Source organism: Python bivittatus, unplaced genomic scaffold (genome assembly GCF_059951505.1).
Source record: "Python bivittatus isolate LINGU-HERP-01145 unplaced genomic scaffold, Pbiv_v1 ctg000080_np1212, whole genome shotgun sequence".
Lineage (NCBI taxonomy): Eukaryota > Metazoa > Chordata > Lepidosauria > Squamata > Pythonidae > Python > Python bivittatus.
Window position 1 is genome coordinate 79,007,766 of NW_028277035.1, and position 22,915 is coordinate 79,030,680.

Here is a 22,915-nt window from a genome sequence, read left to right on the forward strand (position 1 = left end):
ATAAAATGTCTCAATCCGGGTACAGGCAACCTGTTGTTCCTGACTGAAAACTGCAGAATCTCTGACCAAGAACAAGATTATTTATATTTATGGGAGTTCTCGCCTACTTCACAGGACAGAAACAGACAGCCAGTGGACCTCCAAGTATTATTGAACTACAATTCTCAGCATTTTGACCATTGAATCCTGGATATGCTCAGTACACAACATGCACCATCGAGTTGTGATATGTGGGCAAGAATACGTTTACTTTGTGTGTGTGGCAAAGTTTTCATTGAAAGAGTGCAAGAGGTAATAACAAAATTTGAAAAGTGCAGTGTGGCTGTGTGCTGGGTACGGGGGCTGTGGATCAGATTTGTTCTGTGGATCAAATTTGTGCTGAGAAGTGTGTGAACATGAGAAAGTAAGTGTTGTATATTTTTTGGTTTAAAGAGAACTGATGATAAAGTGAACAGGTATGGAATCTTTAATGCTTTGTGTAACTATGGAGTTGAAGTTTTACTGTGGATTGCTGTAACAGCGGTATGTGATAGAAATAAAGCAGCGTGCGGGCTACCAAATACAATGGAATGGTTAGTGAATAATTCAAAATTGGTCAGGTAGTTAGAAAAGGAAGTGTGATGTCCTATTGATTGTTTGGTGAACGTATGGAAAATGTAATATTTGTGGTGATGTTAGAGATAGGTTTGCTGGGACATGAATGTATGTGTATGCAGATATTACCATGTTGGTTGAAAATGCAATTGTTAGACTGTATGATGCAATGAGGAATATAGATCTGAAAAATAATGTATCAGAATTAAAAAAAGTTTTGCAGAGCTCTCTGGTTATTTGAAGCTTGGTTTTGATGCTTGTAGCAGGTGGACTTTTGCTCTATTAAGGCTTACTTTTTTTAAAAAAAACCCTGCCCAATACTGTAAGATGATCCTAGATGAAGGCCAACGGTATGGTTTCATCTTGCCTCTCCATTCTTCAGAAATAACCTCCATTATGGGGGAGCCCAATCACCTCTACGCTAAGGTTAGTCTTCCTCCTCCCAGGTAATGTTACTTGCTGACAGACTTTCCAATAAATATTCACACAGATACTTAGCACAGCCTACTCATCAGGATTAAGGTGTAATCTTACCTTCTAAGGCATACTTTGGTCTTCCTAGGAAAGCCAGGATTGTTTGAAGTAGCACCACCTGTTTTACTCTGTCATTTCTCACGCCATCCCTGCTGCCCACAAACATCAACATCTTACCTCCTGCTTTAAATCTTGCCTCTCTTTAAATTGCAAATGTTAATGCAACTGATAGAAGATTTCTTTGGTTCTGGGAACCACCCAAATTCAGCTTCTGAGGCAGCTTAAGCCTGACAGAAGAAGCTTCAGCCATAGGCCCTCTCAGTAAGATAAAGGATGCAACTCCGTGTCTCATTAGTTATGTAATGTTCAGCTCTCCCTTTTGTTTTCTCCAGAGAAGAGAGTGCAGGACCTAGTTCTACTGTGCATAGGATAAAAATTATGTATCCAGCTATACATTCCCAGTTTCCCATTGAAAAAGGGAAGAAAAGGCAGAAAATATTGGAAAACTGGGAGATTGAGCTATACTTCCAAAGATTGCCCACCAAAGATGAGCCTTTCCCTCTCCAGGTTGTCCAATCTACCTCAGGGTCTCACAGTGATACAATGAAAACCTGAACAATTAATTTTGCTTAATTTGTAATCTCAGCTAAGGCAGCCTGTGACTGCAATCTTAGTCAGCTTTTAATGTTCCTCAGGAATACAGATAACCCCATTATGCAAAGCCAGACATTCGGTACATAAGTGTGTCTAGGTTTTCTTATATAGTACATATTTTATCCTTCTGTAGCTTACTGGGTGCAGGGGAGGCTCACATGTGTCTCTTGGCTAGATTCATATGTGGTGCCAAACCATCATGGGGTTGGTTTTGTCAGAATGTGATGTGTGAATCTACCCACAGTAAGTCGGACACAGTTTATGGATAAGCACCAAATGTGGACTCAGCCAGTCATTGTTTGCTCAACAAATGATGGTTAAACAAACGATAACGTATTTGCTGGATCATAGTCTTAAACTTATAGCTTCAAAGTGGTCTTTGTTTCCGCTGGATAAATTGCTCGGTATGCTGCTTATCTACATCAATTTCTGTCATTCTAATAACAGGTTTTATCTTCCCTCTCTAAATTCTGCTGTACTTCCTTGCTCCATCAGATGCAAAATGCCAGATCAGTTACAAGGACCTGTGTCTTGCTGTATGGATGTACTATTATATCCTAACCCAAAAGGGCAAAAAGTGAATTATGTCTGACTTTTCTCCATTCTGTGTGGTAGGAATCGCAACCGAATCCATGGCATTGAAGCTAGCCAGCTGGAGACCTATGTTTCCCTGGAAACGTTAGACCTCAGCTCAAATAACATCACAGAAATCCGAAGTGGCTGTTTCCCAGTGGGGCTTCACATCAAGGATCTGTAAGCTTGCTTTCTTTTAAAATGTTTTATGGAAAAGCATTCATTTATACAAGAAGAACGGACTTTCAGACTACTTTGATCTTTTAAAGAAGTGTTACAGATTATTACAGGGGTTAATACTGCTCATCCCTGTCTCTCGTGTGTATCCAGTTAGTTATTTGCGTGGTCATGTTATGTTACGGAAAGAAGGGGACAAATACTTCGTTTTTGCCCTCTCTCATCCTCTTCTGCCTCTTCGTATTGGGCAGATATGGAAACTTGAGTTTTTCTATCCTTCATCTTTTTCTCATGGCCTCTTGCAGTAGCTAATATGAGAGGTTCGGTGATGTGAGGAATGAAAGTGCAAGGAACAAAGAGTTCAACATTCTCTTATATGCACCTACCACAAATAACTAATAGAAAGACAAAAATGTTCCATCAGGTTTTTAAATTAAAATGTTTTTCTGATTTTTCCCCAACTACCTTGAATTAATATTAAAATGCTCATGTTGCAACATTTCCTAATGTTATGTATGCCCATTTTGATGAACACATTTTTTTTTTTAAATGGATAGTTGTGTTCTCTGATTTCTGATGCAACACCATGTCAGAATTGAAATCCATTAAAGCAGTAGAGAGTATACAGTGGAACTGTCTTTCATTATGGAGATCATATATTCAAAATTGTTTGAGACAAAAGATGGGGGCCAAAATCCATACCAGTAAAAAGGAACAGCTTTGCAATTTTTTTTTTTTTAAAAATCCCCTCAACAATTATTTTCAACATTTACAATAGTTTAGTGATAATATATGAAAATGAATATTAGGAACCATGTACAATTTATTTATCAAAGGGCAAAACTGTGTATCACAGAGGTGGACTCAAGGAAATCAGTGCAGGGTAGTGTTGGAGTTGGATTGGACTAGGAAGACCTTCACGTGGGAAACTTTCCAGGGGATACTGGGTCGGGCCCACATTTTTCAGCTAACTAATCTCAGAGTATCATTGTGGCTAGAAGGAAGAAATATGGGTACATTACTAAGCTATTTGGCAGAAAGGTGAGATGGATGGATGGATAGATAATGTATATACTTGCAGATAAGCCAAGAATTTTAGATTCCAAAATACACCCAAAAATTGGGCTTGGCTTATCTGCAGATGGGCTTATCTGCCAGTATATACCGCAATATTTTTTTAAAGGACACATACATACTCCAGGATAAGTCCATCCTCAGATAAGGTGACCCTCAAATTTTTAACCAAAATACCATGAAAAATGTGCCACCCACAGATAAGCCAATAGTGAAAATTAACACAAAAGAAAATTTTGAGGGTCGAGAGATGGATAGATGGGTGGGTACGTGGGTGGGTGGGTACGTGGGTGGATGGGTGGATGGATGATCAGTGGATCACTGCATTAATTGCAATAGATTGGCAAGTCTGTTATTAAGAATTGTTTAACATTAGTCATCACTAAACAACTGATTTATTTTTGTCCCAACTCTCTTATTTTAAGAGTGTTGTCTTTATATACCTTGTGGCTAGCAGTGTGCCATTGGCTCTTCCTCTTGAACCATTATTTTACATCATTGGTGCTCATCACACTTCACCCATTACTCTGCATTCAGGTCTGTTTGATAGATTTTGGGATTCTGGTTAGAAAGACAAAGAATCTCTATCTCACCAGAACTGTTCTTCTTTCCACATCCCTGTGAATTAAGAAGCTGTCATTCCCATTTTAAGGATGGCTAGTGTAATTGAAAATAGTTTCTTCAGAAGACAATGTTCAATCCACATAGAATACAGTCCTACTTTCAGTGTGCTTCGTTATACTTACTGGTGTACAATGTGTGTTTGTTCTGTTTTTGGCTTGGCTTTGATTCCTGTCTGGGCAACCTTTCTCGTCTGGATGCCCTTCTGGACTACTGCTCCAGAATTCAAAGCAAGAAAAACGGTAGGCAATTCTGGAATTTGTAGTTCAGCAAAAGGCATTGAAGTGGGAAAGGCTGCTCTGGCAGACGAAAGGTGCTGCAGTGTCAGGGGAATCTTTTGATCATTACCTATCTAAATTGTGTGAATTGGCTTGATTGTTGTTTGAGTGGGGAGACACTTCGTTTCTGAAAACAGCTTGTCTGATGTCACCACCTGCTCAGATCAAGAGGGACTAATCAAGACCTCCAACACTACCATTTGAATGTTCTGTTATAAATTATTGCAGCTACCTGGGGAGCAACAGAATCAGCATCCTGGAGACCAAGGCTTTTAACAGCTTGTCACGATCCCTGCTGACGCTTCGCCTGAGTAAAAACAGAATTGTCCAACTTCCTGTTAAAGCATTCAAACTGCCCCACCTAACACAACTGTGAGTAGAAATGTGCAGTTTAATTGTGGCTAGCCAAGCTTTAGCTCCCTAAGGACATCCTCACAAACAGAATCCTTCAGCCTGCATATATGAAATGTTGAATAAAGCATATTTTAGTGGCCTTTTGTGACATTAAATGAACTAAATCAGAAATTGGATGTGGCTCCACACAGGATTGACTTTGTAGCTCACATTCTGAATAGGACAAAAAGAAAGGAAGAAAGAACTGGAGTATTCATTAACTAGAATACACATGATAGACTTTATTCCTTATGCCAGCCAGTGCATATGCATATTAAAAAAAAAAGTCGCTGGCTCTCTTTTTTTGGGTTTTACTTTTATTTTGCAGGAAGGCAATGAAAGAAAAGCAGGACAGAGGACTTTCTTGAATGCTGTTTTCAAGACCACGAATGTGGTATTCAAACTGCAAGGAGGGAAGAATGTGTAGTTGACATTTAGATAGACAAAAAGGTGCTTTTGATGGTTAGCACACATGTTGTTGTTTGTTTGGCTAAGGTACAGCGTGGGCTGTGTTTGATCTGCATCTGTGAAGGCGGTTTATGTGCATATAATTGACCTTTGGCATCAACTTTTGCTTGCTACTTTCTTGAAGTTTGGAACCTAATTCAAAGGCTAGATTCAGCCCCAGTTAGTGTAAGATTTCAAATTATAATATAAAAAATGAGGAAGGTAGTTTAAATGAAATGAAACAAGGAAGCATATTAGATTTCCCCTTAATTTTAAAATCAAATCAATAGAATTTTGATCCTTTTGGCTCCTATGGTGAATCTAATTTTCTTTTATTCTTACCTGTTTTTTCTAATCAGCAAGTCACCTGTTCAGATGACTTGCATGTTCATCTTTTCCTGTGATCAAAAATTCTAATTTATGTTATTGCTAATATTGAATTACAAGGCAGAGGTGGAAAACCTGTGGTCCTCCAGATATTTTTAGATTACAGTTCCAAACATCTCTAGCCACTGGACTTCTCAGCTAAGGTTTTGGGAAGTAGAAAACCAGCCTTGTGTCCCATCCCTGTACAGAGGAGTGCTCCAAAGTACATATAGGACATTAGCCGTTTTCATCTGAAAATAATTTAAAAATATGTTTTAGAGTATTGGAAGATCAAAACCTGAGCAAATAACTATGGACTATATAGACCATTCATTGTCACAGGCAAACCATTTTTATTCTAGTCAACCTGAATTAAATTAGATTGAATTCCTTCTACATGTATACAAAGAATTTAATAAATAGCAAGATTTTGAACCAAAGCATTTTCTAAAAGAAATAAATGTTAATAGTGTATGATTAAGTGTATATTGGGAAGAAATACTCATAATATAGACTGCCTTCTGTTTGTGGTAAAAAAACCCTTATGGCTGAAAATGTTTATATTTTTACAAGGTTACTAAAGAAATCCCACTGAATTCTAAAGCATTTGATTTTTACAAACAGGATAAAACACGATGGCAGTTAAATTACTTTAAGCAAAGCCTTTGGCAAAATGTATATATTTTGGCAGAAAGCAGGTCTAATGCAAGGGGTTGCCGTTCTGTTTTCCATTTGCCTGGCTGTTGGCTTTTGAAGATGAGTGCGTTGAGAAAGACTGAGTTAACATCCTTCTGCACTGTTGGTCATTTTCAGAGAGTTGAACCGGAATCGTATCCGTTTGATAGAAGGCTTAACATTTCAAGGACTGGACAGTTTGGAAGTTTTGAAGCTGCAGCGCAACAATATAAGCAAGTTGACTGATGGCGCTTTCTGGGGTCTGGCCAAAATGGAGGTTCTGTAAGTTAAACAGCAGTTATGCTGATAGATTTCAAGGAATATCTATTTATTTCTTTTGACATGTCCTATGGATGCCAGGAAAATCACCCTCCCACATCATAGCATGAGTGCAGGTATGCGGTTTTTGGTGCCTGAAATTTCTGCTTTTTGGCAATCCTTTTGAACAAAGCGGGGCTGCTTCTGTTTGACCGTGTATAGATTTTTGCTGTTAGTTTAGAACAAAGGTGCACAGTTTAAGGCCCAAGGCCGTATCTGTACTCTCCCCAAAGCACGGTTGCGACCCTCAAGTCTTTCCAAGGGCTGCTTCTGAATTGTTGTTCTTATTGTGAAGGAAGAGGAAATTATTAAGTATGTGAGCAACAATCGTATTAACTATATTTAGTTAATTTTAATTCATGTAAATCAAGGTTATGTTGTCTCCTGGCCCTGAATACTTTTGCTAGTGCAGACCTAAGCTGAAAAAAGATTATATACCCTTTGTTTAGGTGTTTGATTCAGTAACAGGGCCTACGAAGGGGGCAACACCAAGTGAACTCTGGGTGAATGAGTAGGTGGCATACAAATAGGGAGGGGGAGAGGGGTCAATATGTGCAGAAAATCCTTGGACTATAGACTACGCTGGGAAGCTGAAAGAAACATACCAGAAGCAGGCACCAGCAAAGCGCTTCTTTATCACTGCCAAAAGAACTATATGAGCATTTCCATGTAGTCAACAGGAGTCAAGTTTGACTTGGAGGTGTCTTTCCTTTTATCAGTAACAGAATGTTGGGGTATTGTGGTCCTACTGGAACACTATGCAAGGAATTTTATGTCAGCTATAATCCCAGAAATTGGCTGGGATGGACAAGTTATTGATGCAGCAGATACATCTCTAGGTATGTGTTTGCCTTAGAAAATTAGTACTTATTCATTTAACATATTCTCAATACAGTTAGTCCTCGCTTAACGACTGCCGTGTTTAGCGACTGTTCGAAGTTATGATGGCACTAAAAAGTAACTTTATGACCGGTCCTCACACTTACGAGCATTCCAGTGTCCCTGGGGTCATGTGATTGGGATTCAGTCACTTCGCAGCTGGCGGGCATTCATGACCATCACAATGTCCTGCAGTCACATGATCACAATTTGTGCACTTCACAGCTGGCTTCCAACAAGCAGAGCCAATGGAGAAGCCAGCAGTAAAATTACAAGTCACAGTTGCTTGATGCCTCGCTTAACTACTGCAGGTGATTCGCTTAACAACCATGGCAGAAGTGAGGACATAAGTCCATCGCAGTCATGTGATCTCTTGCTCAATGACCTCATCATTTAGCAACAGAATTGCTGGTCCCAATTGTGGTTGTGAAGTGAGGACTACCTGTAACTCATTTAAAACACACACACACACACACACATACACACACACCATTTTTGGTAGATAAACCTTGTAAAGTGTTTGTGTTTTAAGGTACTGAGTTTTTAATACTTTCTGCTGTTATTCTAAACTATGCACTCCATTACTGTACGGTTCTTGTTTTGTTTTCAAAATGTGAGCAATTTTTTAAAAAAGAAACCTACATGAAAATTAATTTCTCTAGTACAGTGAAAGGTCAACTGAGATTTCATTATCTGGGTAGAGCAGTCAATGGGGCAAAATAAGATGTGGCCCCATCTCCCCAGAACTACTGAAACAAAAGCAAGACAACAAAAACGAAGTGCCTTGCCCTGTTAAACCAGAGCAAGATCTAATCCCTCACAGGGCAAATGTTCTTTCTGGCTTTGAATTCCTGCAGTTGTGATTATTGGACCAAATACCTTTTATTGGTAGTTATATTCATACATTTTTCAGTATGGCATCTTGAGCTAATCTGAGGACATAACCTGTAACAGCATAGAAAATTGATATGAGACTTCTGTTCTGAGATGAACACTAAGAAGTCAATTGCTGAATCAAGGAAAAATCAAAGAAGCATGTCATTTTGGCTGGCTTTTTTTCCCTTAAATATGATGAAGGAATGATAGATTTGGGGAGTTTTGCCTGAGAAATATTGTAGTGAAACATCAATGTCAGATATAAGTTTGTGTGTAATTGAAAATGTTCAACTTGGTCTTTCTTGTAGGCATCTGGAGCACAATGTCCTCACAGAAGTGAACAGTGGTTCTCTATATGGCCTGGGTTCCCTTCAACAATTTCATTTGAATAACAACCTGATATCCAGTATCAGTCCCATTGGATGGAGCTTCTGCCAAAAGCTGAATGAATTGTGAGTTAGCTAATTTGGGAGGCAACAATTGACAATAAAATAGATACTATGGCAATGCAGTATGTATAGGTGCTGCTTTAAGGGGAAAAGGTTTTCAGAAGGTTCAGTGGTTGTAGAATGCAACTATTTCCTCTCTTTTAAATGCTGATTTTTAATTTAAAAAATGTGGGACTAGCATATATTAAGGAGTTCTTTCTCCCATAATAATTAACAGTGCTAAAGTTATTGGCTGTATCTTTTCTTCAAATACCACTTCTATCAAAGAGGTTTGTTTTAGTTAGATAAAGTGTTTTCAACAGTGGGCATCCATATATTAGTTCCCTCTCTAGCAAGATCTGTCTATCCCCAACTTAGAAAAGCCTTTTATCAACCCAGATAGGTATGAAACAATTACCTTTTTTTTTGTTATTTCATTTATTTTAATTTCTGCAAGTCTCTTTAAAACATGGGATAAAAGATGGAGTGAGTGTGTGCATGCATGCACATGTCTATACATTTGTACATACATATTTGTTTTAAAGAAATGTCTGTGACTCTATGGAGAGCATTAACTGATGCCCTAGAATACTTTGAAATATTTCTTTAACCTAAGAGTATGGCACCTTGTTTGCTACTCTTGTTAATGCCTACTTTAGTTTTACTCAAATATGCAGGTAAGGAATGTTATGAAAACATGTTTTTTAAGGATACACATTCATTCATTGATAAGGGACACAGGTGTTGTGGATCTGTCCAGAAAACAAAGGGCTTCACAAATCCCTAAGGGGAATATTTTTCCTTCCAATTCTGGAACGAAAATGTGCTTTTTGATCAGTCTTCGTGTTTCCATACTCAGGCTGCAGAAAAAGGTGAGATAGCAGAAGTACTAAAGGTGAGCAAGTATATGCATCTTTCTAGCTGGCTGCAGATGCATATTATGAAAATTTATTCTGAAATTTGCTAACTCTAGATGACGTCAGAAAAGAAACATGCTTCTACAGTTTTGAAAAAAACCTTCTGCCAACTGTAAGAGAGACTTTTTTAAAACAGTTGTGTCTAGCACAATCTGCTAGCTTTGGATTTCTTCTATGTAACTCCCTCCACTCCCCCTTTGAAAAATTCTTTCATCACAGGTGAGGAAATAAATTTGACTGGTTGCCATGTCTTCATAATTTGACACCACAGTCTCCTTAGGAATTAATGTATGCTGTCCTTTGCCTTCTTAAAAGCTCTTCTGAAGGCCTTCCCCTGTTCTTAGCTACACCACTACTATCTCTGTTTGCGTTTGCAAAAGTATCACCGCTTGTTTGCCAAGAAAATAACACCCTTTATACTTAGAAATGTGTCTATCCTGACTTAGGTTTAGGCAGAGGTCATTAACTTTTATACACTTCATCATGGCAGTATTGTTACAAGACAAATCTGCAAGAGAAGTAGGAAGAATGGGGCAAAAGTGTCAACAATTTGTTCTGTTCAGGTGTGATAATATTACCACTGGGGTATGTGTAAAAATGCTGCCATTTTAGATTGGCTTATTTGAGGAGAAGTTGCTCACAGGCTCTCAAAATGCAACTCAGGCCTCTGCTGAAGCCATAGGCACATATTCCATGAGCCTCCCAAAGCCTCCTACGTTTGTATTCACAGCCTTCAGCATCCCTGAATTACACAGAGTCCAAATTTTCATCCTGCCTTTTATTTCCTGGGGATGGGGGAGTTGGAGGACTTTTAAGAGGGGAAATGGGAAACAAATCAGTCCTTATTGTAGTTAGGATTAGGGAGTTTTGAGCCTCTGTAAGATGCAAGGCACATTTTGCACCTTAAGGATTCCCCCAAAATAGACCCTGGTCACTGTGGTGAAACCATGGCTTCATTGGCCCTATCACGTGCAGTCCTCAAGGCTATAAACATTTTTTATGTGCATTTCCTGGAAGGAAAGCGGTTGACCCCTCTCCCCCCTCTCCCCTAATTTCAGACAAGTTTTTTTTTTTCTGAAGACAGTTCAGATACAGTGGGGAACTCTGGGTCCTGGGTGTAGAAATCAGCTTGTACAGTGATTTCTTTGTCTTAGATATTTTCTTTCTTTGTCTTAGATATTTTCCCTCTTTTCCTGTTTGATGGCTGCAAGAAAAAAAATAGAAAACAATCTATTCATGATTTTGAACAAGCCACAGTTTCCTGTTGTGTCTAAATTAGGGGCACTATTTTTTTTTTTAATTAGCAAGCAGTCCAAAATCTGAGAACTGATTTGGGCTTGTTCTCACTAGTTGTATTTGAAATGAGGCTTCCCCAACCTGAATTTCTGTCAGCCCCAAGATGTAGATCAGACCCAAGAAATCAACTCCATGTTAAGATTAAAACTACTTTTATTAAGATCGGCAATAGCAACAGAACCTTACAAGTCTAAGTATACTTTATCTCTTCCCTTTCTTATACTCATGTGAATTAGGGGGATTGTCTGTCTAAGTTGTTTCCACCTACCTTCTTCACTGTTTGGGCTTAAGGAATGTTTCCCTCCTCTTTGCTTTGGTAATGGATCTCCCCTTTCTCCATCAAGGCCATCCTCTTTTCTCTCTACAACTTCCCTGTAATCTCCAGTTAATATGGCCATTGGGCATGCCTGTTGATGAAGATGGGGAGTGTAGCCCAACACATCTGGAAGATGTCAGGTTAGGGAAGACTGGTTTAAAGAAACAGAGTTCTTTGGGTTCTGGACAGAACAGAGAATTGTTGTTTGTTTAAAAATGCTATCCCGGTGCATGAAACGAGAGTATGAAAAGGAGACAGCATGCGGCTACAGAGCTGACATAACAAATTCAATTAGTGGGAAACCATAGTTTCCTGTTATTTCGGAGCTGACTATTTATTGTTACTGAGATCAGATGACAGAATGCCAGCCACTGCTTTGCAGTTCTTCCAGTTCTGTGCCCTGCCTGAGTTCCATGGTCACACTATATTGGTTAGCTCTGAATCTGGGTTTTGGGGTATACTTTTGCACAGAAACCTAACTTATGTCTGTTTCTTTGGTTTGAAGACATTTGGATAATTCTTTCCATGATTTAGGGAGGATCACTGTAATTCAGTCAAGGCTTCTGAAATTAGCTTGAAGATGACTGTAACTCTGAAAGCAAATAAATTTTGACCTTGCCAGTGACTGGTGGATGGAATAGTTTGGCTTAATTCTATGGGTCAAGTTCTGAGAACTTGAAGGAACTGTTGGGATGAATGCAGATATAGCAGTTAAGTAAATTATCTTCTGACTTTATTTCACCCATACTTTATTTCACCCATACTTTACCTTATTTGGATACCGTTGACCCTCTTTCCATAGGAAAGTCATTTATGATATTCATGAACTAAATAATTATTTTCAGGACAAAGGAACTATCAAGTAGAGTCATTATAAAGAAGCGGGGGAAAAGCTTCAGACTGAAATTTTGCTCTTTTTTCCTCAGGTCCTTGTCATTTAACAACTTAACCAGGCTGGATGAAGGGAGTTTGGCAGATCTGGGAGGCCTGCAGATCCTGCAGCTGAGTCACAATTCCATCAGTCACATTGCAGAGGGAGCATTCAAGGGGCTCAGAAGCTTACGTGTTCTGTATGAGCTTTATATTTTTCTTTTTGCTTGTCAGGTTAACTCTTGAGAGTAAAAAAAGGGACAGCTCTTGATATTTGCTTCTGCCCTCTCTTAATTATATAATATGTACCCCAACCTTACCCTGTATTGATGAACTGAACTACAGTAATAATTGGTACTGAGGGGACATCAGCTGAGGATGGCTCTCCCTCCATTTCACAGCTTCTGGGCAACTTCCAGTTTAGCAAATACTGCCTCCACCCCTTAGCACATTCAAGGAAACATTCTGGCCCTGTACCTAATGGCACTTTTCTTCCTTAGTTGAGTCCTGGCTTTTACTGTCTTGCTATTATGTCTGCACAATTGTTGATGCCTCTGGCTTTGTGAAATCCTTAGCTGAAATCCAGAATAATTGTATAGGATCCTTGTTTTGCTTTGTTTTGTTTTAAATGATGTGCTTAAACCAAGTGAACAGTGCTCTATACTACTTATTTAAAATTCTTTTCTCCTGAGCTCTTTTGAAGTTGGAATTTAATGGAAAGGAAACACAGACTTTCCCCCCTTGGTTACTGCGCTGTGCAGTTATTTATTCCTTTTATTGAAGTGAGGACGCGCTTTATGTTTCTTTGCCTTTCCCAGACCCACTTTTCAATCCCATGCCTGTTTTCAGAAAGGGCTCGCTCCTAGGCAGCTGGCACAGAAAAGGACGAAAGACTTTCCCAAACTGAAAAGAGTGTTTGGATTGCAGCTAATTCGTGGTCTTCTTTTGTGTCCAGTGCCCAGGGAGGAAGGGAGGGTGGGAGAGCAAGTTCTAATTGAATCAAGAGGAAGGCCCATTGGGTCCTGCACCTGGTGAAAGAGAGCTGGGCATGCTTTAATTACGGTCTATTGTTGACAGGCCTTTGGTGGGTGTGAAACTGCTGAAATGAGAAGCTATTCAAATAGAGGTCAGTCCCAGAGACCTCACAGCAGAATGATTAACAAGGCAGTATGCTTTCAGGGCCAGCCAGCCAGAAAGAATAGGAAATTGGCAACAGCGGCTGTGAGAAAAGCAAAGTGAATGCAAAGAAAACTGAACTAGAATACTAGATCTCTATACATTGGATTTTTTTTTTTTTTTTGGTGAGAAAGTATGTTTCTCACAAAAGGAAGTTCAGGCTCTTTTGGAAGAATCAGAAGAGCAGTAAGCTCTGTCTCTCTGTCTGTCTCTTTCTTTTTCTCTTTTTATAGAAAATGTGATGTGAACATCAATTAACTTTAAAAAAAGTGTGCTGCAGAAATCTTAACCCTGCACCAAATTCCCGAAATGTCCTTCAGTTTATCTCACATATGGCATGACTAGAGTGTGCCATTTCCTAATCCTTCAAAGATAGATTTGCAAAAAGAGAAAAGGAGGGAAACAAAGGACTACTCTGGAGTAAAGACCAAATGACTCAGTATAAAACATAATTGTAGAAATGCCATTATTAATTCTTGCTTCTCAACCTCTGGACTTCAAAGTGCTTTGCCATCTATCTCTGCATCACATTTTTCTCCCCTGACTGCTTTATTGCCATTATACCCAAGGCCCACTCTTTTGACTTCAGCAGGGGTGGGGTGGGGCTTTCTGCAGCCACTTTCATGCCACCCAACCCAGCCACACCCTAAAGCCTGGGAGCTCCCTGCCCCTGGCTCAATCCCAGCAAAAACATAATGACTATATTGGTAATTATTTGAACATTCTCGTCCTGATTTCTATTTATTGATTTTATTGGGTTTGTTAAGGCCACCCAACTCCAAGAGGACTCTGGGCAGCATACAATAAGTTTTTTTTTCTTCGTTGCACTTTCGGTGCATCAGAAGACGTAAAGCCCTAACTCACTTGAAAGGAGTCAGGTAGCAGAAGCATCACTTGGGAAAGCTTTCTTTGAAAGAAAAGAATACGGAAGAAGCCAGGTCTAGTCAACTAAAGTAAATTACTGCTGTTTTTTCCACAAGTGCTAGGGACTTCTGATGAAAGCTTTATGCTCTAGGAACAAAAGGGAATGTCTTTGGGGGGAGGTTTCCTAAAGTTTAGCCTGCACCTCTTTGAATGCTGGGCTTACAAACTAGGAAATTGATTGTGAGCTTTCTTTTGTCATCTTCTCCCTAGGAATCTGGATCATAACGAGATTTCGGGAACAATAGAAGACACCAGTGGAGCATTTACAGGCCTGGAGAACCTAAGCATGCTGTGAGTATCGGATAAGTTTTTCTTCTAGAAAACAAAACTTGTTTTTCCAAATAATGTGGTATATCTGTGTAGTGTGGTATGTCTGTGTGTATATTACGACTGGGATGGGAGAAGATAGGGCATCTGTTGAGCTCATGACATGTGTAGGGCAAATATTTTTATTAACAGCACATGCCTTAGAAGCTCACTCAGCAATAGTTCAAGCTCTGAGTATCCATTTTTTCTTGGTTTATAGATCTAAAGAGTTTTGTTGTTATGAATAAAAGAATGTCACCTTATTTTATGAACCTCAAACTATAAATTTGTTTGTGAAGCCAGTTTTACTTTGTACTCTTGACACATTGCTTAGTACCTGATACTTTGCATCTTCCAGTGAAAGTGAGATATACATTTTATTTTCGTTACACTGTGTTCAGACAGTGATCTTTTAACCAGAAAATGCAGTCAGCTTTTGTTCTAGTGGAGGCTATATTGCTGTTACAGGTAGTCCTTGACCTATGACCATTCTGTCAATGACCGTTCCAACTTATGATGGCACTGGACAAACAGTGGTTATGACTGGCCCTTGGAATTCTGGCTATCCCAGCACCCCTACAGTCAGTCACACGGTCGCAATCTGGGTGCTTGGCAATCTGTTCACACTTACAGCCGGTTGCCAAGTGCCCCGTGATCACCGTTTGCAACCTTCCCTGCCAGCTTCCCCAGAAAGTCAATGGGGAAGCTGTCAGGGAAGGTAGCAAGATGCTGGGGTAAGTCTCCCCCGCCTGTGAACCCTTCTCCAGCTGTTCTGTCCTCATGCTGGGCTGGCCACTTGCACACCCCTATGCACCCGCATCATGCCCCCACGCACACCGCCTGTGCTGTGCCCCCTCCCTGACCCATGCGGCGCCTGTCACATCCTGCCTAACCCATGTGGCGCCTTCTACACATCCCCTTCCACTCTTTGCACTCTTGTGCATCCTCCCCAACCCACGCTGTGCCTCTTGCACACCATGCACCCTCCTCACGCCACACTTCTTGCACACACCCTTGCATCCTCACATATCCTCCCTGACCCTCCCCAATCCATGCAGTACCTCTTGTGCACAGGTCAGGGAGAGTCGGGGAGGGTTGAGGATGGTGCGTGAGGGTGCAAGGGAGTATTGCGCATCCTCACACACCCGACCTGACCAGTACCATGCTTCTCACACACTGTCCCTTATCCTCCCTGTGCCGCACCATGCCTCTTGAGGACCCTGCACATTCTCCCCACACCCTGACCTGTACCACGCCTCTCAGGCACCTTCTCAGACCTTCCACCATGCACCCCCTTGCTCCCTCCCCCACTCAGCATCAGCCAGCTATCTTCCTGCAGACCTGGGACTTGTAACCTCCTGCTTGCTTCCGCACTGACTTTGGTTGTGGTAAGCCGCCAGGAAATTGCCTCACCTAACGATAAACGATACAGTCACACTTTACGATCACACAACTTAGCGACAGAAATTCTGGTCCTAATTGCCATCGTAAGTCGAGGACTACCTGTTTTTCACGGGTAAAGATAGTATAACTTTTTGAATTCAGGGGAATAAAAGTAGAGCACTTTTTTTTTATGGCATGCAGGCCTGCTTTAGTTATTTTTATATTGTTAAAAAGGCAGAATAATATTTTGCTAAAATACTCCAATTAACAGTGTCAGCAAGAAAGCCTTGAGAGCTTAAAATACCTTTTCTCTTTCTTTCTTTCTTTCTTTCTTTCTTTCTTTCTTTCTTTCTTTCTTTCTTTCTTTCTTTCTTTCTTTCTTTCTTTCTCTCTCTCTCTCTCTCTCTCTCTCTCTCTCTCTCTCTCTCTTTCTTTCTTTCTTTCTTTCTTTCTTTCTTTCTTTCTTTCTTTCTTTCTTTCTGTCTTTCATATCAGCAGGTCTGGTCAGATGCTGGTTCCTGCAAAATAGAAACATGTATACTATGTTTGTATGGATGGATGTGAAAGCTAGAAAATGTTGCAGATGAGAGAAATCATTCTACAAGCATATCATTGAAACCACACAAGATAATCTAATCTCAAACTGCCTAGACTGTTCTTTTATGCTCATTTTAATGTAGGAAAAGATGAATTCATAGCATCAGTGAAGTAAAGATTTTGTTCTGTAAAAGTGATAGTGACTTCAAGATATAGCATGATAATTTAATTCAGATTTAAGCCCCCAAACTGTGAGGCACAGTTGTCAAGAAAAACACTAAAAAGTCATTTTAGATAAATATCTAACCTTGGAAAATTGATGAAAACATAGGAAGAATTTCTGTTTTCAAGTTAACTAAGTCTCCAAATGTATGAGTGATGATTACCTTTTATTGAAAAACTATAGAGGATTCCTGCTCCCCCTAATCCTTTGATATGCCTGCAGGAGACCATTACATGCCCTACTGTGAAATTGACTAAAAGCTTAGCTTTGTTCGGATATTAGGCCTCACATGATTACAGATGCGTGAAGGAGAGAGTGGTCCATGCTTGTTCACTTGTTGCCCCAACCTTTAGCATTATATATGTTGAAGCCACTGTCCCCCATAATTCACATACTAGGCAGCTGGAAGGGCCCACTCCAAACAAAAATCAGAACTCTGTGGGATCAGGTTTCTTAATTCTGCAGGGAACTTCTGCAGAGAGAGAGCGAGAGAGCAAGAGCAAGCAGATTCCTTTTTGGAACTTGCCCTCCAGAGTGAAGTTGGTGGGTGGGCTGTAGAGTTGGCAAAAGACACATCAGCAGGAAAGAGCCAGTGACTATGCTTGTGCACATGTCCTTTGTAACAGCAGAGCAGAGAAAGTCATTCTTACTCACTTAAGCCTAGACACCATTTGGCCAGAGCCATGTAAAGTGAAGGTAGCAATGTCCTTCACTTTTGCCTGGGAGTCTAAAAGAAGTAGATAGGGTACTCTGTAGTAAGAGCTCTGCACCTGTGGATTGGATCCATGCTATACCTGACTGTTCAGGCAGCCGGGCAGAGTGCCTGTGGCTGCATCTGGGAAGTGATTAATGTTTCTCTAAGGAACGGTGGAAGAGCTGATAGTCTGCCCTTTCTTGACTTGTCCATAGTGGACAATTTTCACCCATTCTGTAATCTTCCCTTTCTGGGGAGGGCTATTGAAAAGGGATGGGTGAATCAGTTAGAGGCTGAGACATACACAGGATTCAATATTTTGTCAAAATGTCAGCAGAGATGTGCTGTTGTGATGCAAGCTCCACCTACTTTGTATATGCATGTGACATCATAGTGTGTACAAAAGGAGTAGGCCTTGCATTGTGATGGTGCAACACTATTTAAGGAAAGAACTACCACCACCCCCATTCTGGCAGACGCTTCTGGCTAAAGGTTAGATTATCTAGGCCTGGACATGGGATGGAAACAGTATAGGTTGCTTGTGGTGAATGAATACAGTATTGGAACTTGGATGAGGTGAGTGTGCTCCTCCTGGTCCTGTGAGATTTCTTGGCACTCTTTGATTCCATTTACCAGAGTTTTCTTCTAGACTACCTGCAAAGCTGGGGGTTGGAGGCACCATTTTAGTGTGGTTCCCCTTCTACTTAAGGTGACAGTTCCAGTTTGAATTCACAGGAAGGAGCAGTCAAGCCCATGGTTGCTCCAGTGTGGAATATTACAGGGCTCTGTCCTCTTGCCATACTATTTAACATCTATACAAAGCTGCCAGACCATCAGTTTAGGAGAAATATCACTGTTATGCTGATGATACTCAGCTATATATTGCCACCCCAAGCTGGGCTGGAGATGCCATGGAACTTTTGAGACTGTGTTTTCAGGCTGTGAAGGACTGGATAGGGAGAAACAAGCTCAGACTAAGCCTTAGCAACTCAGAAGGTCCGGTTTCCTAGATTTCCAGAAACCTCAGTTCCAGCAGTTGCTCTAGATGGAATCATGCTCTCCCTGAAGCAGCAGGTCCGTCACTTGGGACTTCCTTGTGTTGTGACTGCTGCTTGAATAACAAGCAGAGGCTGTGACTAGGGCCCCTATCCAGCTTTGGCTGGTGTGCCAGAAGTCCCTATCTAAAACAAAAAGTCTTTCGGTAACTCATACCCTTATCACCGCACTTATGTATTGCAGTATGCTCTACATAAGACTGCCATTGAAGACAACTCAGAGGCTACAACTGGTATCAAGTGCAGTCAGGCTGCTAAATCAGGAGATCTGCTATTGCAAAAGAATGCCTATTTTTCAGTTGCTACATTGGTTGCCTTTTGGCTTTCAGGCCCAATTCGGAGGACTGGTCTTGAAGCCCTCTGTGATAGGGCTTGTCTTACCCAATCAGTTTATTTTGGGATGTGTGTTTTTGGTTAATTATTTTTTAATTGTAATCCCTCAATATTTTGAGTTGTCAGTATAATTTTTTTTAATACAAATGAATAACATTTTTTGTTTGAAAAACCATCAAAATAAACTTTGATATGCTGGATGCTGTGTTTAAACTGTCAGACTGAGGCATTTTACTGTATTAACATAAAGAGAGGTGGGGGGGGAAGAGAGACACTTAAGAGGAAACCTCCACATGAATTAATAATTACTTCAGTGTTTTGGAGATGGCTTTAAGAGCTTCTCCTCTTTTGATCTGTGTGGACAAGCTACTGAAAGGGGGTTGCAGTGAGCACTCAGGCACCTTGTTCATCGTATTGGAGGTGTTAACAGGGGAGAAAGGGGCAAGGAAAGCCGTTAGCCTTCTTTGAATTATAGATGAAGTTTTCCACTGAGGAGAGAGCAAGCTAAATTAAAACATTGCCTCAGAAGAGCAATCAAAACATTACACTGGCAAAAACTGATGGCTAGAAACTATTCTGTATCTTGGCCCTAATTATTTAGACATTGCATTTCTTTGCAGGTTTTTTTTTTTTTTTTTGAGGGGGCAAAAGGTGTCCGGGGGGGTGATTTTAGTTTCATTCTTGTTGGGGAGGGAAGTAATAAACATTGCCTCGTCCACCAGCTATGGATACCTTTCCTCATAGTGTAGCTACAATTAATTAAAGCGGGAATAGAGCTGTTGCTGTAATCTATGCTCTAGGCGGAACGTGCGCCTTTTATTTGTTTATACATTTATTTCAGCCTTTTTATATGCTGCTCAATTTAAAAAGAAAAACCTCTAAACACAAATAATACAGAAGTAAAAGAATAACAAGGAAAACATCCTTTCTTTTGGATGGAGCAGCAGAGAAGATGCTGATAAGCAGCCAATAGGTAAACCAAAGTAGGGATTTGGGAGAATAGACCAACTATATGGAAAATAATTATCTCTATTCTGAAAGGGATGAAAGGTATTTTTACTAATCAATGGGTGACTCCACATGTTCTTCCCACCTCTAAACTTGAGGTGGCCTTTAACTTGTTTGCAACTGAACTATGTGGAGATGGAGTATGGATCCTCTTTTCCCCCCATAATGGAAGGCCTAACTCTTGAGAGGCCTCCTGGAAATGCTCAACAACGTGCTGAGAACCTTGTTGTCAGAAATTTGGCTTTGTCACACAGCTACGGTTCTCAGAGTTTTTATTGAGGGAAAACCATGAAAATTAAATCAATTTTTAAAATTTAAAGTGCAGACATGACCTAACTTTACCATATCTCAGTGGTGGAACATGAAGAATAGTCTAACCCTGACCTATAAAGACTTCAGTCAGGGTCCCAAGCATCTTTGTCAAGTCCTCAAATGTTCAAGTCCTGAGGAACTCCTTTCTTCTCATCGCTGCATTTCTTTTGGATTTTTTTTTTTACTTTCTTGAGACACGTATTCATATTTCAAATTCTGTGAGAATGTAAGATTAAGTTACATGTAATGTGCCTGTCATAGAAAACAGATTACATGAACTCGTTTCATGATTTCTATTTTACCTAATTGCTCCTTCTTGATTATATTGAAAAGCAACCTTCAGTAAACAAATCTGATTTACTTGGAATAGTTTACTTCTCCAGATAGAGTCAATTCTTTTATATTATTTGCCATTCTCAACTATTAGGATGCACCAAAGAACACGTATGGTGTCTTCTTGTTAAAAATAGCCACGCACGGGAGTTACTTATATAAAGTGCTGAAATAATATTTTACTTTTCTTACAAGTTACTTTGCCAAATGTTCCCATCTCTCAAAATAGTTTAAATCCAGTGTCACAGTCATGATAGGAATTTGCAAGTAGCATTCCTTTTTTTTTTTTTGGTATGTATGCTTGTATATATGTAGGTCTACTGTAGGTAAACCTATCTTATTTCAAATAAGGCTATCTTGAGTTAAGTTTGATCTCTGGTGACTACAAAGATCTGTCCATGTCATTTTGTTGCCATTGCTTTCTTCAGTCTAGCCTACAACTTTCTTGGTGGCCTCTGGTGCAAATACTAACCAGGCTCAAACCTGCTTAACTTTTTTGAGATCAGCCAGGCTTATTTAGGTGCTGCTAAGAGCTATTATTTGTGGACATTGTACTGAGTAACTTTCCCTAATATTCTCTTTGTCCTCATAAGAAAGAACTATTCATAAGAAATGCATACATTGTTGTGATCTTAATCTTGCAGTAGGAAGATCATGAACATAACTTGTTCTTCATATCCGTTTCACATTTAGATACACAGTCTCCTATTCTTAGAATTTGATCGCTGCCCATGTACTTATTCCAAAACAAATACCTTTATAATATTTTTTTGTGCTTTCACTTTTTTACAAATTGCCCAAAAAAGTACTGATTCAGTATATGAATAACATAGAATTCTCTATGATAAGGCTAGTAAAATAGACATCACAAAGTACAGTTTTGAATGAAGGCCTATCTCAGTATCTATGGAGAATCTCACTGCATCTATTGTGTATAAGATTTGCAAACTGAAAAGTCTCCCTGGCCTTACTAGGTTCTAATTGCTCTTGATTCATGTTTTTATCCAGGGGAGAGAGTTACAGGAATATTTCTGTTAAGAAAAAACTGAAATGAAAGAGGCATTCCAAAAGTCACCATACCATATCTTCCTGAATTAATTTGTTGCAGAAGTTTAATCTCTTCTGTCATCAGGACTCAGGATGGGCTATATTGCATTTTTTAAAAAGAAGAAAGGAAAATGGTAGAAATCAGATTAGTAACAAAATAAAACTCTCAATATTATCCCAAACCAAACTCCACAGGGCTAATTTAGCCTCAGCTGTGGGACGCCAGCAGAACTAGGAAAGTCTTCAAACATTTCTTGGATTGGAGGAATCAAGCATCCACCAGATTAGATTTCATGACCAGAATATTTGAATGTCTCCCTGCAGCAGTTTCTCTGTGAGGAAGGCAGGGCCAAGCAGCAGACATTCCATGCTAGAATTGAATGGTACCTGACTTGCATTGTCCTTCTTTTAAAAATAGGCTTCTTAGTAAATATATATTGCAAAGAGTAAGTTAGTAATTTTATTAAAAATTACAATTACAACAGTAAAAACTAATATAAACTAAAAAAAGAAAAGAAAAAAAATAGAAGGTACAGAAAAGAAAGGAAAAAAATACAAAAAATAGAAAGAGATAGGAAAAAAAAGAAAAAATAAGAATATAGTAAAGAAAAAGAAAAGAAATACATAAAGAAGTGACTTCCCCCTTCATCACAACAAGTATAAACAATTTTAGTAACTTATCACCTTCTCTAAAAATACAACAAATGATCTCTTCTTCCCATATCCCGTCTCTTATCTATAAAAAAAAATCCATAAACCTCGTCATTTCAGTCCTGATGTCAGCAAAAATCCATTAAGGCTTACCAGAGATAACAACATTTCTATTTTACCCTTGATCAAATAAACCAACTTTATATTTTTTTACTTCCAACAATCTTGATCTTTAGTCCCTTCAAATAATGTCACAGAACTTGATTTCTTTTCATTTTTTCTTTGTCCCTCCTCACAAAATTCTTCAAACCGTTAACAAGCCTCTTTTGTAAATCTAATTTAAGGAAATTATCCAGATCACTCTCTTGGTTTGTTATTTGTATATCCCTTTTAATTATTAAGACATCAGCCAGTTTCTTTTGTATGTCCAGTGTGACATCTTCTCCCATATCATTCTTGTAACCTGTCATTTTTAAACCCACTTTCAAATCAGTGATCTTGTCAGGTAAAACTTGTTCCTCTTCCATAACATCTTTTGAACACAGTCTTATCCATAGAGGCAGATACTCTTAAAATTAACTTCTGGGTCCATTGTTCAAAAATATCCTTCAATATGTCCAATGTTAAAATACTTTGCTTCATATTTTGCTGTAAGCTGCGTTTGCATGTTCTTCTCCTTTAATTATAATCTTTAGTTCCCTCTAGTT

At 39.4% G+C, this 22,915-nt stretch overlaps 1 protein-coding gene across 1 annotated transcript in view; it reads left to right on the forward strand.

Annotated features, from left to right (window-relative positions):
* Positions 1-22,915, forward strand: part of LRIG1 (leucine rich repeats and immunoglobulin like domains 1) — a 153,789-nt gene that overhangs the window by 105,363 nt on the left and 25,511 nt on the right. Inside the window, exons 4-9 of the mRNA XM_088134367.1 lie at positions 2,338-2,475; positions 4,674-4,817; positions 6,465-6,608; positions 8,708-8,851; positions 12,283-12,426; positions 14,537-14,617. Of these exons, the coding sequence (XP_087990493.1) occupies positions 2,338-2,475; positions 4,674-4,817; positions 6,465-6,608; positions 8,708-8,851; positions 12,283-12,426; positions 14,537-14,617 (795 nt within the window). The remainder of the gene's footprint in view (positions 1-2,337; positions 2,476-4,673; positions 4,818-6,464; positions 6,609-8,707; positions 8,852-12,282; positions 12,427-14,536; positions 14,618-22,915) is intronic.